Source organism: Nelusetta ayraudi, unplaced genomic scaffold (assembly GCF_046127955.1).
Source record: "Nelusetta ayraudi isolate G7.1 ecotype Tasmania unplaced genomic scaffold, CSIRO-AGI_Nayr_v1 ptg000026l, whole genome shotgun sequence".
NCBI lineage: Eukaryota > Metazoa > Chordata > Actinopteri > Tetraodontiformes > Monacanthidae > Nelusetta > Nelusetta ayraudi.
Genome location: NW_027466076.1, coordinates 8,882,601 through 8,897,571, shown reverse-complemented (window position 1 = coordinate 8,897,571; position 14,971 = coordinate 8,882,601). Strand labels below are relative to the sequence as shown.

Here is a 14,971-nt window from a genome sequence, read left to right as displayed (position 1 = left end):
CAATGCACTCACTCACAGAGAGGAGCCAACACCTTGTTGTCATTTCCTTCAAAAAAGGTTCCTGTAATGTGAATTATTCCATCAGTCCAATCGGTTTCATCAGCTGCTCCTCAATTCAATCAGTAATTAAGACTGATTTACTTGTTTACGTGTGTGTGTGTGTGTGTGTGTGTGTGTGTGTGTGTGTGTGTGTGTGTGTGTGTGTTCAAGGTCTTTGAGCCCTTTGAAAGTACAGCTTGCTGTATGCAAACCAACTAGAACGAAAAGGGAGCCGTGCTGAGGCAGCGGCAGTTTGAACAAGAGAACCCGAGAGGTGGTGCGTCAGTGAGCCGGAGCGGAGGGGAGAGACGGACACGGCCCGCTGGCAGCGACTGGACGGTGAGGAAGGAAGGGGAAGACACGGCGCGTAGAAAACCTCCGCGGTGTGACGGATGAAATGAGAGGAGACAAGTGAGGAGACGTGAAGTCCCGCCTCTTGCAATGAAATGTGCGGAGGGAAGCAAAAGAGATGAAAGAGGTGGAGGTGGTGGTTGGTTGGTTGGTTGGTTGGGTGTGTGTGTGTGTGTGTGTGTGTGGTGGTGGTGGTGGTGGTGGTGGGGGGACTCAAGTCCAGAGGAGGATATCGTTCAGGTGCAACACGTTGCTCCGTGTGCTAAAACTCGATAGCGCGGCAAAAGAGGCTGAATAAGTGAACAGGGACTTGAACCGAAATTATTCAATCTAAAAAAAATAAATTAAAAAAAAGACGACCGCTGAAGCCGAGAATAAATCAAAACAAACAAACAAACAAACAACTGCGTTATGAGAAGAGGCGCTTCGTTCGTCGTGACGTTTCCGATTTCATTTTATTTCCCCTTTCTGTTTGGCTTACATAATGACCCCGGAGCAGATGGCTGCTGCATGTGAAACACCCAAAATATACATCTAAGGCAGCTTCCGTGCCTACTGCCTAACGCACGCAAACACAAAATATACTGAGGGGGTGAATCTGTGCATGGAGTCTCCAGAGGCCCCAGTGTGTCTCGTGCCCTGCAGTTACAAACTAAGGAAGTAAATAAAATAAAAAATTGCCAACTGCGAGAAATCTAAGGGACCGGTGCTGTTGTTGTGTGCTGGATAAGCAGTTATCACATGTTTTAGTACATTATTAATTGCTTGATATAATACTAAAATGTCTGTACTGATGATCGAGGCTATGAGAACACGTTTAAACGTCTACCACATGCATTTGATCTGGTTTTGTAAATCAAGGAATAACTAGGATTCAGTTGAGTTGATTTATTTCGAAAAGAGTTTAATTCCCGTCGGGAATATTTAACCCTCTGTTTACAGCCTTCTCCTAAAACCGAAGCTTTGTTGGCTCCAATCGAATGCTTGGAAGGGCCCAAAAATAAAATCGGCCATGAGGGAACAGCTGACAATGGGGGTTGTCACAAACCTGGGAAAGGTATTGTTAAAGTATTAGTGCCCTTTGTGACATCACAGATGGTTCATTCCATGAACTTAAGTCTGAATATTCATACCGTGATAGACAGACAACTACAGAGTTCTGTTTGACAGGCTAGAGGCACATTACTGTCAAAGTAATCACTAAAAGTGAATTATGGTAATACAGAACCTATAAATTGAGTCTGTAATTAAAAGCGTTGGAAGCTTGTATTGAAACAATACTAGAAAAGAAATGTTCACAATGGCAATATGATGGAATTTTCATGATAATCTATCTTGTCTTGCCAAAAAGAAAAACACATTAGGCATCCGGCGCAGTGCTTGGTGCCTCCTGTTGGACGTAGAAACCCCATTTTGAGAGGATTACATTTTGTTTCCAGTGCAGTAAACGCACCCGGCACCCACGACTATGTGTAAACATGTTAATGTTGAGTCAGTGAGGTGCTGCTGGTGTCACAAGTGGCAGCTGTTGCTGCAAAGGCTGCAATTAGGAGGCCTCGAGGGCGGTTTGCAATTTACTCCTTCCCCCCCAAACCCCCTCCAGTTTACTGTGTGCGCTGCGCACAAATTATTAGTCTGGTGAGGTGGAGAGGAAGGCTGTAATTATAACGGTGCAAAAGTGCACCGAGAGGGCAAACGCACTTGAGGAATGGTGTAAAGTCAACTGGATGCACTGGGACGCAACAAGCACTGACACACATCTAAATATTAGGCATCATTTTAAATGATCTCATTTCATGTGTATCCACATTTCATACATAGTAGTAGCCTTCAATGCTTTCAATAGCACCTGTCAAGCTCCAGAAACAGTGAATTTAGCCCTCTGTTTTCAGCCTCCAGTAAAAGCTCTCGGTTTTAGCTTAATGAAAGCAGATGCTTTTTTTTTTTTTTGACCATCCACTTGTTTTGAAGGAGACAAAACAATAGAGCACCAGGTGGACTCAGAGGGTGGAGCTAAGAGAGGCATGGTTGAGATGTCAGTGCCAATTGTGACATCACAGGGGGATGATATCCAGAACTATATGTTTTAGGACACTTTCTGAAAAGAAAGTATGGAAGCTTTCAATTATTATTTATGTTTACTGTTACTTGCTACTGTTATTGTTACTGTTACTTAATTGTTATTGCATACTGTTGGCGGTCGTGCATTTGGATTTAAAGGTCAGCACTCAAAACCTGCGACCACAAAACAGTTCAGTATAAAAAAAAGATTTGTTTGGGCATTCGCAAAACAGACCTTATAGTCAGTTGTACATTCCTTTACACATACGATAAAAAGGCACGGAATTTGTTTAAAAAAAACAAAAAAACAACATTCCCATTAAAACTGGTAGAAACAGACACAAGAGATGAAGATGAATAAGGAGGGTGGGTGGGTGTGTGTGCGTGTGCCGATGGAAGGATGCCGAAATAGCTCCTAGCTGATGTGCATGAGTGTGTGTGTGTGTGTGTGTGTGTGTGTGTGTGTGTGTGTGTGTGTGTGTGTGACGTCAGGGAGCAGCAAAGGAGAAACTGGTTATGTAATGACAGATTAATCATCTGGTGGGAAATAATCTGAGATTAGCAGTGGGCAGCGCCTTGGGAGGGAAGGGAGGGGAGGAGTGGGGGAGGGCAGAGGGTGAGGCGAAGAGGGGAGCGGGTGGGGGGTGGGGGGGTGGGGTGGGGCTTAAAGAGGGAGAGTCGGGAGAGGGGACGAGCTGCAGCACCCCAGTGCTTGACTTTCAAAGTCAACCACTTAGCGTCTCAAACAAAAGGAAAACTGTATGTTTCATATTACGTAGCTATGATGTAAGCTTCATTTTTTTTTTTGAAAAATCTGGACACCATCTATATCATCTACTCATGAACTACTTAATGAGCTTGTGTATGGAAGCTCACAGAATTCCCAGAAACCGAAATCTAGTTGCAGTTCACCAGGAATTGCCTAGAGGGCGATCTACAAGCGCAAAATCATTGACTGTGTAAAAAGATGGACAGACTCATCGTGGCGTCACACGTCTTTTCACGATCAGCGGCGTCTTCAGCTTCCGATCTGTTTCGAAAGCAGAAGATTCCACATTTGGACGCGTGGGTGGTACCGGAGGTGAGCCATGACTGCAGCGCTAGTGCAGCGTGTGCAACACATGCTGCTCCCCGATCACCAAACCCACAGCAGGGGGCCACTAAACTTCAGCCACACCCTTGAGCCTTTGAAGAGTTTTTACTCAAAATTAAAGCAAACCAAAAAACGTACTCAGCTCCTGTCCATATTGGCAGCCAGCCATTTTTAGCGCAACCAAATTTGCAACCAACTTTGGCGGTTCCTGCTGGCCAAATGATAGAATGCAGGTCTTTGGTACTTCCGTGTTTGCCTCCTTTTTCCAACCAGACATCCATCTTTTTACACAGTCAAAGGAAAAAATGAATGGTAAATAGTATCACTCTTTTTTACCTACATGCAGTAAAAAGTTGTGTTTTTTAATGTGCAATATCGATAAAAGATCACGAATAAAGAGACTTTGATCTACTGACTCAACGTTTTCTTGCAGGGAGAGTTGTTTCACCGACAAAATTAACTAAATTACTGAATACATAAGGTGGATTTTGATTTATTAGAGCTACCAAAAAATACAAAATAAAATTGATGATTGAGAATTACAGCTACATTGCCTCATAGATTCATTCTGCAGTCTTCCAGAAGGGCGCTCTGACTGGACAGCAGCCAGTTCCGAGCCCTGGAAGCCTTCAGATAGTGACACTTCTTCTATTATTGTCACTCTGCAGTTCAGTCTGTGCATCAGTTCTTGTCTAAATGGTCTTTTCCATTTTGACAATTCAAGTTTCCTAATAATCCCAGCACCTATGAGTCAGCAACTCTCACAAGCGGTCATTTCTGGCTCTAAAAACCTGAGATGGAGCTGGAGGAGACACTCAAGGTATCAGAGCGCAAACCAGTTCATGAAACAGCAGATACGAGGGGTTTATTCAACGAGGGAACAAGCATATCTGAGCTGATTATCCTGCACAATAGACCCATATTTTGCACATTAACGAGCAGATATGATCGTTTGGTTCTAATAGCAGCATACTGAATTTATTACAAGGCAGCTATTTTTAACGCTAGTCCAAGGACAATGTGTTCTTAATACGCGCATTGCTGCTGGCACAGACTCCAGACTTGCACAGACAAGGTTATGAAATATAAAGCATTTCTACTTCATATATAGTTTCTCGGCTAAAAGGAAATTTTTAAATTGAGCTTTGTTCAGTGCAAAAAGATTCATCTTTAAAACACCGCTAGTCTTGTAAAGTTAGCATCACTTTCTGTGCAGAAAGAATAACTTGCACACAAACAGCGAACATCTTCGTCATCTTGTCGCCCTGAGTTGTCATTCCCCCCCCCCCCGTCTCACTCGTGCATACGCGCGTGCACAACCGCATGGCGCATGCAACAAACACACTGAAACGGAAATAAAATTCAAGAACACAACTTGGGGGTGACTGTGAAGGGGGGGGGGTGCCCTGGTGAGGTCGGTTGTGCGTGGACTGTCTGAAGCTTGAGGAGACCGAAGAGTAAACAGCCGCCACTGTGATTAACGAGCCAAACGTTTGGCAAAGGGGGAAGATTTGTGGCGGCGAGGTATCTGCAGTGAAGTGATGCAAGGCGAACCGTGTGCCAAACTACAGAGCTCGGGTCAGGGGGGAGCGCACCTCTCCACTAATATCAAAAAAACACATTCATGAATGCCAATTTGTTTAAGATGACTTTGTAAAGTTCATACTAGCCTCTGTTCAATCACCGGTTGGCTAGTATTTGTTGCTGGTATTTGTTTTTGAACTTAAGTTACTGATTAGTCCACATTCTTTTGGAAGAGCCTGAAGGTAATCAATAAAACATGCAACGGCTCCTTAAAAAATGTTTCGGTGTGATCTTTACATTTCGGTAAATATACAATTTTGGTGCATTTTTATGCTAATGTCGTCACTTTAAGCAGTGCGCAAAAGGTGACATCATAGGACAGCGGTTGAATAAAACAAGAAAACATTGGCTGACTTTGATCTGTGGCAGGCCTCCATCCACTCTCAGCAGCCCCCAGTATGGTTTTTACATTTCTGTTACTGAGGCCTGACTCTTTGCAGGGTGTCGGCATCCATCAAGAAGAACTCAACGAAAAACATGCAGTAGATTTTTCAAAGGCATTTAAAGAGGCGTTTTTATTGCTGTTGAATGTCATTAATCGTGTTTATGTGAACAAACCTGCAAATTAGGTCGTAAAAAGTACGAAAAGATGGAAGAAAATGATTTGTGAGGCTCCAGTTACAGACAAAAGTAATGACGAAAAATCACAAAAAAAAGACAAAAACGGGAGCGGAGGGCAGCGTCACTGTCCTTCTGAGGCCAAATAAAAACGAAGCAAAAGGCTGAAGCTCTTGACTAAATCTGCAATAATCTCATCAAACTCTTTCGCCGATGTATTTTTGGAAGGATGAAAGTAGTGCGGGACACAGAAGGACTTCAGCGTAGTCGACATGCAGCCAAGGGCAAACACAGAGAGGGGGGAAAAAAAAAAAGAAAAAGGTTCGCAAATCAGTGACCAGGGGACGAGCTCTCTTACCTTGACATCAGCCTTCTTGTTGAGGAGACTCTTGGCTGCTGCAGAGAGGCAGAAGGAGACACCCTCAGACGGGAGAGTACACATCATACACCTCCGGGAATCGATCGCGACCTCGCCGGACGCTGCTCACGCGGCGGAGCGTGCACGCGCTGGCCGCAAAGTCACCTGCTCATCAAAGCGCCACGAGAACCTCGAACGCAGCCTCAGCGACAACCCCCTGATGTCGAAGTCCGGCTTCTCCCGCATTGAAGGGAGGACGGAGAAGAAGATGGGAAAAAAAAAAAAAAATCTGGGCTGAATTTAGCCCTCCCTCTGAAGAAAAAAAAAGAAACCCTCCCTCCGTCCCATAAAAAAAAAGACATTAAAACCCCAACGAATAAACACAGGCGCTCGCTCGCTCGCTCCCTCACTCAATCACACACTCGGCGGAAAAAAAAATAAAATCTCCATCCAACTGGCACCTCCTAACCCTGATCAACTGGCCAAAACGTTAGATAAGCAGAGGGCATCCAGCATGGGGAGGGGCCGGAGGGGTGGGAGATATAAAAAAAAAAAAAAAAAAAAAAAGTCCAACTAATTCTCCATATAATCCAAACGCACTCGCACACGGACGCACGCACAGGCACGGATTAGGAGCGGAAGAGCGCGAGGGGAAGCGGAGATGCAGGTGTGCGATAATGGCTGTGTTAATCTCAAGAGTGGGCCGGATTAGCGGGAGTCGCGGCCGAGTGAAAAAAAGTGAACGAAAAACGGAAAGAAAGAACGCTAACCGCTCTGACGTGCAGCATCCTGCACGTGGCGTCTCCAGCCCGGTTGTGGAAGAGGCACTTTGATGCTGATGCTAATCTGAAGTTTGTGCAAAAAACTCAACTAGCAGTGCAACCAGACCCCCTCCCACCCCTCCAACGCCGCCCACGAGGGACTGACACACCGCTGACATGCAAAGGCGCCCGACCAAGTGGTGACTTGAGGCCGCTTACCTTGGCAAAGCATCCGAGGAGCGTTGGACGAAAAACAGAAAAGAAGGGGAAGGCGGTTTTGTGAGAAAAGATTTAGAAGGAGAGATTAAAAACAAGCCGGGGGGGGGGGGGAGTGTGATGCTGCGACTCTGGAGGGGAGGGTCCGTTTAATGGTGCTGAGTGAGAGTGACAGGTATGGAGGGAGGGGCTGAGGGAGGTGGAGTTTTACCTTGCTCCACGATGCCGGCGGTGGTTCCCGCCACGGCGCTGACTGAAGCGGGGGCCGTAGTCTGGCGGCCCACTGCAAGACGGAGAGAGGAAGGCAAGAGACGGGTGAGGAGGAGGAGGAGGGGGAGGAAGAGGAGGAGAGAGGGAGAGGACGCCGAAGGCCAATGGTGGACATGTGCGGTGTTGCTTTTGTTTTGTTTTTTTGTTTTGTTTTTTGGCTCTCGACCACGAAGCTCATTGATTCCGTCTGAAGAGATCAACCGTTCAGGGGCACCGCGGAGACTCACTGTGTTTTCTGTCTGAGAGGAGGAAAAAAAAACACCCTGATGTACAGATTATTATGGGATGTTCGTCTAAAGCGATAGAAAATAACTCCAGGTCTTGCAATTCATTTAAAAAAAAAACCCAAAAAACAGTTATATCCTGATTGGTCGCATCTAGAGAGGAAATCTGAAGGTCCAACACTTGGACACCTGAATGTAATTAGCAACTAATGACACACACCTACAACTAGAGGCCACTTTGCTGTTACACTGTGCGGTACAAACACGTGGAGATCTATTACACTATTTATAATAAATAGTATACTAAATAATACTAAACCAATATACTATATATAAACTATAAACTATATATTTGTGTGTATATTTTTAATTTCCCTGAGGGACTCATCCCAAGTGGATCAATAAAGTCTGTCTATGTCTATGTCTAAATACCAAAGTGTTTATTCCCTCTTTATTATTTCAATGATGCCTTTGTGTGCTGTAAACTTAAGGCGTCTGTGTGCACATTTCAGAAAAGTACTGCAAGAGGTGTTTGCAATTTAAAAACCAAACAACAAACAAGATGCATGTGTATTCTGCTTTCAGCTTATGTTGTGAAATTGTTGAATATGGTTGCAAAAATAGTGTTTCCCCCATTTCACTACCCAAAATATGTACTTATACTCTATGCGCTGGGTACATCTCAAAGCAAACACTTGAATTCCTAAGATACACTTATTGAAGGTCTGCATATTTTGTTTTCCATCCCACAGTGTAGCGAAGCAGCCTCACAGAGTTATTTATCAGTACAGTTAGCCCCCTGTTCACAGCCTCCTGCAAAAAAAAAAAAAAAACAGCAACAAGTTTTTAGCTTTCTGCCGAAATGATGTTTAGTTTCAGAAGCGTTGAAGGTGAAACTAACCTTGTTTCCTCCGAAACAAGGTGTACTAACGCCATTTGTGACATCACAAAGGGTGGGTTTTACCACACATTTTGTGGCCGGTGAAGGCTGCAGAAGAAGTTGCTGAACTTTACTTATTTTTTTTGCTGAGTTCAGTAAGGGGCCAGAGACACAGTGTTGGTGGGAAACGTCGCTGCGGAGTGAATTTTGCATCATGTGGGGACGTGCGACGTGACAGGCGGTCAGCGCGCGATGGGTTTGGAACAGAAAACTGCTTTGCCGCCGTTGAGCCTTTAGGGCTAATTCAGATGTAAATCTGTTTCTGCCTTTTTATTAAATACAAAAGAGGTTCTCAGAGTATCAACACGCCAGCGGGAATCCGGCGAGCGCGGCTCAAAAGCCGCTTAAAACCGAAGCGAATGTCGTCGCCGGCGCTTTGTTCGCCCGCAGCAGCGCCGCCACGCTGCATGTTTCATGCGCGTATGCGCGCGGCGTATGTGTGAAGAGTGAGACGGCGGGAGACAGATGGCGTGTCATCCCGTCTTCCTCTCCCCCCCCACCCCCACTTCCCCGCCCCTCCGTTCCCCGCCACCCCGGGGCGCTGACACCCTCCCTCGGCTGTCCGCGATGTGCGAGCGGCGGGCGGCAACTCACCGGAGAAGTTCCTGGAGACGAGCATGGTGGTCAGGATGGCGCCCTGCGGGGCGGAGGAGGCAAAGAGTGAGGCGAGAGGAGTGAACGAGGGCTCAGTCTCCCCTTTTAATCATCCACCATGCAGTGTTTGGCGAGTAATCACAACTTAACTGTAATTAAACGACTTTAGAGTAATGTAACGGGATTACTGTGGCAAAACGGGTAATTATAGAATTACCTTATCAAGTAACGATTCCATTACTTTTCCAAAATATTTTGCAAGCTAAAAAGCAATGAGTCAAAGCACTGAGCAACTGTTACTTGATCTTTTTTTTTTTTTTTTTTTAAAAAAACTAAAGTAATTAGTAATTAGTAATTGATTACTTATAGAAAAAAAGTAGTTAAAGAAGTAATTAGATTACTTTTTAAGGAGAAGGGAGTAATCAGTAGTTGGATTACTTTTATGGAGTAATCCCAACAACACTGCCACCAAGTGACGCTATCTCCAGAGGTGGCAAAAGTATTGGTATTCTGTCCCGTACATGAGCTGAAGTACGGACACTTGTGTAGAAAAAAAATGACTGGTAAAAGTGAAGGAACTGATTCCAGTCATTTACTGAAGTAAAAGTGGGAAAAGTACAGCTTCTGAAATGTACTTGAGTAAAAAGTTGTGGCACAATAATCTGGACTGAACTGACCAGATGTCAGAGGTCGGGGGCTTGATGAGCATCTGGGCCATTTTGAACAGCTTTGCTACTCTCAGTACTATAGTTTTTATTTCAACTGCAACAACCAAACTGTAATCAGTGATAGTTCTTACCAGTGAGCCATTATTGGATTTTTACACTTTCAATAACAATAACCAATCATATTTTCTATTTATTTTACTCTGTACTGAAAATGTACTGAACAGTGACCCCAAAGCCGAGGTACTCTAAAATAATCTCCTTCTAAAATATAATCCAATTTTATGTTGAACTACACAACAGCTGAGTTCAAATAGCTCCACTTAAGCAACAACAGCAACAACAATGGTATTTAAGTTAATAACTTTCAATGGAATTTGTATCTTTTGAAAAGTAATGAGCTTGTTTTTCTAATTTAAGAAGTAGAAAGTACTAAGGAGTAAACGTAAAAAGTCAGAAAAATAAATACTCAAGTGAAGTACATACAGATACAAATGTAAGTATTTGTACGTTGTTACTTCCTACTTCTGGCTATTTCCTATTGTCTCACTTCCAACTCTTGGTTTTGGTCTGTAAGGTTTTTAATCGTCTTCCCGCTATAGTAACAGTTACATTCCTCATATCCTCCCCCGGTGACGAGCCATGTTTTCGCAGGCCTTTGTTCTCTGTTGTTAGCAAAAACAGTTTACACTTTGCACAAGAGAGCACAACTTGCCAAGTGTCTCCCCCTCCTCCCTCCCTCCCTTCCTCCCCCGACGACACAAGGCGCTAAATGTTGCACGGAGTGTCGTGGCTGCGTGAATGAATCAGGAGCAGCAACGGCGTTGATTTGAAAGCCTGAATGAGGGCGAAAGGAGGTCACGTCAGCTGCGGTGGAAGCCAGCGGGGTCGCACGTGCACGGGCGAAAAGAGTGTTTTGATGGACAGGAAGGAAGGGAGCAAATCTTAGCATTTGCGATGCATTTCCTCCTCAGACTAAAACTACTGCACTTTATGCGTGTGTGTGTGTGTTTTTTTTTCCCCATTCAGGGCACCTTGAGTTTCCTCCTGGCGTTGAACTTCTTCAGGCATTCGACCGTCTCCTGTCTGTGCATCATGGACGCCACTGTGGAGCGTTGCTGTCGGGAGACAAGAAAACAAGGCGCTAAAAATCCAAGAATACAGGAAGCTGTGGTGCTGGGACGGAGCTGTCCGTGGTGCTGACCTGCCTGGGCACGAGGACTCAGAGTCTCTCAGGAAACTGGCAAAATAATAATGATCCTAAAATCAAGCATGTACAACTGTGCCTCATTATGTTCTGTGACTCAGCTGACTACAACTGTGCATGTAGATTAGAGTCTTTAAAACTACTAAGATGCATAAATTAAAGACAGATTCTTGGACTCAATGGGTTGTTGAGACTAATTTCGTCTCAACAACATTGAGTAAAGTACAAAGTGGAGCGGCGAGAACAAAGTACACTGTATGAGTCATTACACAGTGGCAAGGCTTGAAATTGAAAATGCTAAAAATATCACATTTTTTACCACACAACTGAAGCGTTTCACGCCGATTCTGCTTGTCTTTGCAGACGTGTTCACGTACAATGCAAATGTTGTCTTGGTTTGTATCCCCTTTGATTGAGTTGCCTCTGAAAAACTTTCTTCCCGTGCCACTATTGAAGTGATAACTCTTTAGATGAATGTGAGACTGATCTGAGTGATTTACAGCTGCTTTGTTGCTGGTGTATTGGCAAATGATTCTGATAGTTGGCAGCTATGGAGAGAAGTTGAAGAAAATCCACCTATTGATGGTTACAAATTGCTTCTGAGCACCAATCGGGTGGGATATCAATGAGAGGGTGCTGTAGGGGGCGCAGTGGGGGGGCTACTTACGCAGACCCATGGGTGCTTGAGAGCCTCCTGGGCCGTGATTCTCTTGGCTGGGTTGATCGTCAGCATCTGGTTGATGAGATTCTTTGCCTCCGGAGTCACCGTGTCCCACTCCGGGGAGGGGAACTAAACCCAGCACACATATACAGATGTTCCCACTCAGTGTGTGAGCTACATAATGTCTTGAGTAAGCGGTGAGATCGGGCGGGCGGGCTCACATCGTACGCTCCGGCTTTGATCTGCTGGTAGAGTTTGTGCTGGTCCTCGTCCCAGAAGGGAGGGTATCCAACCAGGAGGATGTAAAGGATCACACCTACACGGCGAAACACAACCGATGTGTGAGTGACAAGAAGGTGGAGGGGTGTGGGAGGGTGGGGGTACAGATGAAGAGCTCACCGCATGCCCAGATGTCTACGGGTTTACCATACGCCTCCTTCCTCAGCACCTCTGGAGACAAGTAGCCAGGGGTTCCGGCGAAGCCTACACACAGACAACACAAAAGAAGCATCTGGCTCCAATTTCTCTGCGTTTCACACGTCTTTACATAAGCAAGCGCGCAGCTGTGGGAGACGGACGCCGCTCCTGCAACCAGCAACACAAAAACGGCATTAGTCAGACAGCCGAGTGCGTCCGCGAGGTTATTTATAGGGAGCATGACAGAGGCAAAAGAGAAATGGGAGAGGAGGGCGGATCATCCGGCTGCGGCCGATTCTCTATGGCGCAACGTTAGCTTCTGTTCCCAGGAGGGGACATTGGAGACACGATGCATAACAGTTCAGCTTCGCTTGACTTGGGGAAAGCCAAATCTTTATGTCCCCGTGCGAACTTGAAATCTGCCACATCCATCTTGAAAATCTCCGATCTCGTTCGTTTTCAGCTTAAGTAAAGCATTTAAAGTTTACCTCCCGCAACCCCCCCAAGCAAAAATAAAGACTCAAGTTCTTTGACCGCTTGTGAACACTGTGGTGCATGTGTGTGTGTGTGTGTGTGTGTGTGTGTGTGTCTCGTACCAAACCAAGCCTGCTGGTCTCCCTGGACCTCGATAGCGAGTCCGAAGTCAGCCAGCTTCACCGCTGCGTTCTTACACTTGCTGGCCAGCAGGAGATTCTCTGGCTGCAGAGGTCAACAAACACCAGACACATTCACGTCAATAAATAAACAAGCAAACATGTTCTTGAAATATTTAACATCTAACATAAAAGTCCATTGATTTGGCTGCAAAACCTGGCAGAAATCTCTGTGGAAAAACTCACCTCGCTACCAATTTTGCAATTTTAGCTTTTTTGCATTTTATTTTTAAATTTCTGACTATATATATGTATATATATATATATATATATGTATATATTATATACTATACATATCATTTTTGACTATAAAACATTTTATTTCTGCCAGTTTTTTGTTTTTTTTGCTTTCGTTTATCTATGTAGCAGGGTAAGTAAAAGCGACACCCTTGATTCCTGTGGTGACCCAGATGAGCATCTGGACTTGGCTTGCGTTGACCTTATTTAGTAGACTGACTTTGAAAAACTGCCATGTGCAATTTGTCGTTTTAGAAGTTTGCATGTCTTTGCCTTTGTGATTTTGTGTCTGTCGTCATTTTGCCTCTTTCTGGTTATCTCCTTTCTTCTAACAGAACAAATGCCAGCTTCACACAGACGTTTGATCGTAAACCATCACATAAGCGCAACGATAACGAACAAGAAAAATTCTACTCAATTCTTTTGAGTCGCATCGGTGTTGCATAACAACAATGTCAGCTACCTTGGACAACCCGCTAATGTGGTGTCTCAGTGGCCGGCCTTGTCTGACAAACAGATCGTAAAACCCATCATCAGCACTATATGGCAGCGCTGGGAATCGTTTGCAGCTCTTGTCTGGCGCAACCTCGTGCTCGCTGGAGTGAAAAGTAATTTTCAAGCGGTTTTACATTCAGACATTATGCACTTTTCAGTTATTGGTTTCTTCATCTGTTTAGCCGCAGTCGGGGTCCTTTCGGAACGGGAGCCGCTGAAGTCTCACCCAAGTCTCCCAGAAAAAGTTCCGTCCCTCCGCTCGAGGTTTGGAGAGGAAACCTAAATGCGCTGTTGACGGCTCGCCGAGAGGCAGCCAGTCAAACCCAGATCTGCGGCCTAAGAATAGCTGTGATGGTGAGCACACTTTTAGAGCAACGCTCATACATATTCCATCACGTACACACTCGCACGCACCCGCACGCTCTCTCCGAGGCTGAGACTGACAGATGGGACTTTAAAAAATCCGTACAGTTCTTTTTTTTTTTCTTCTTCTTCTTCTGTTGTTGTTTCTTATTGTGTGAATGTGCGTGCGCGTGTGTGCTTTGCTCATTTGTTTCCTTGAGAGAGACCAAACACAGCTTGTCCTCTGGATGCGGTCGACTCGCTTCCTGCTCGGAAGCCCCGAGCGGCAGAATTCTGTACTAATTGTACGAGCTTCCTGATACAAGAACCCCTCGTCGCGTGATTGGTTGAGGCTGGCGGTGATTGATTTTGCGCCATCGACCGCGGGAGCAGCCGCCGGCTGCGCATCAGATCTTTTCATTCGTTCTTTGGCCACTTTTATAGAGCCGTGACTATAAAGGGAATGGATCGATGATTTAAGAAGATTTATCGCTGCGTAAACTCCCACTGATGCCACTTTCACCTCCGAGAAGCTACAGCCACATGTTATTAATAATTTGTTGGTCATGGTGATGTAATTGATTCTGACGGAGAAGCTGAGCAGATATCCCTCTTATTTTCACTCAGATATTTCACCCTGATTGGCAGGTGAATTTAAAAAAGTGCACATGATTCGGCACAGGAGAAGATTTGAAAACGGCCGCTGAGATGATTAAATCAGAAATAAAATCTATATGAAACTTTGAAACTATGAAAATTTAAAGATAAAAACAACAAAAAACATGTGTAAGTTTCAGGGTTTGGTGTTATCAGTTGCTAATAACAAGCATTTTGATGTACATATTGGCTGATCAAATGTAAGGATGCAGCCATTTTGTGCTATCTGCAGTAGTGGATTTGCTCATTCAGTTTCATGGTTTTACCCAGAATCACAGCTGCCTTTGAGACTTGACTGAAACCAGAACCATGAACACCATTTGCAGTATTCTGTCCTGCCACTAGGTGCTGCTAAATCATGCACACTGGGCCTTTAAAACAGATTCTGCTGCAGGGTGAGGCGGCCGGCCAGACCAGCGAAACTGTTGAGTTCTTCTGGTGACAGAGAGCAAAAAGTGCCAAGATTAAAAAAAGAAACCCAAAATTTCCTTGACTTTCCATGTGAGGCCATCCAGGCTCCTGGGCACAGTGCCAGGATTTCAATTTTGGATTGGCCCGAGTCGTTTTGGCCGGGTCTTTTAATTATGT

At 45.0% G+C, this 14,971-nt stretch overlaps 2 protein-coding genes across 11 annotated transcripts in view; both read right to left on the bottom strand.

The window, feature by feature from the left end:
* nudcd3 (NudC domain containing 3) overlaps positions 1-14,971 on the bottom strand; it is a 57,586-nt gene that overhangs the window by 19,143 nt on the left and 23,472 nt on the right. The window lies entirely within an intron of this gene.
* camk2b2 (calcium/calmodulin-dependent protein kinase (CaM kinase) II beta 2) overlaps positions 1-14,971 on the bottom strand; it is a 40,172-nt gene that overhangs the window by 9,129 nt on the left and 16,072 nt on the right. For 6 of the 10 annotated variants that reach the window (XM_076029632.1, XM_076029638.1, XM_076029634.1 and 3 more), the window contains exons 7-14: positions 12,596-12,698; positions 11,982-12,065; positions 11,804-11,898; positions 11,589-11,711; positions 10,749-10,832; positions 9,050-9,092; positions 7,233-7,304; positions 6,045-6,082 (exon numbers count right to left, since the gene is read on the bottom strand). In XM_076029632.1, coding sequence (XP_075885747.1) covers positions 6,045-6,082; positions 7,233-7,304; positions 9,050-9,092; positions 10,749-10,832; positions 11,589-11,711; positions 11,804-11,898; positions 11,982-12,065; positions 12,596-12,698 — 642 coding nt within the window. The remainder of the gene's footprint in view (positions 1-6,044; positions 6,083-7,232; positions 7,305-9,049; positions 9,093-10,748; positions 10,833-11,588; positions 11,712-11,803; positions 11,899-11,981; positions 12,066-12,595; positions 12,699-14,971) is intronic. The other 4 variants (XM_076029633.1, XM_076029636.1, XM_076029639.1 and 1 more) reach the window with 1 other exon arrangement.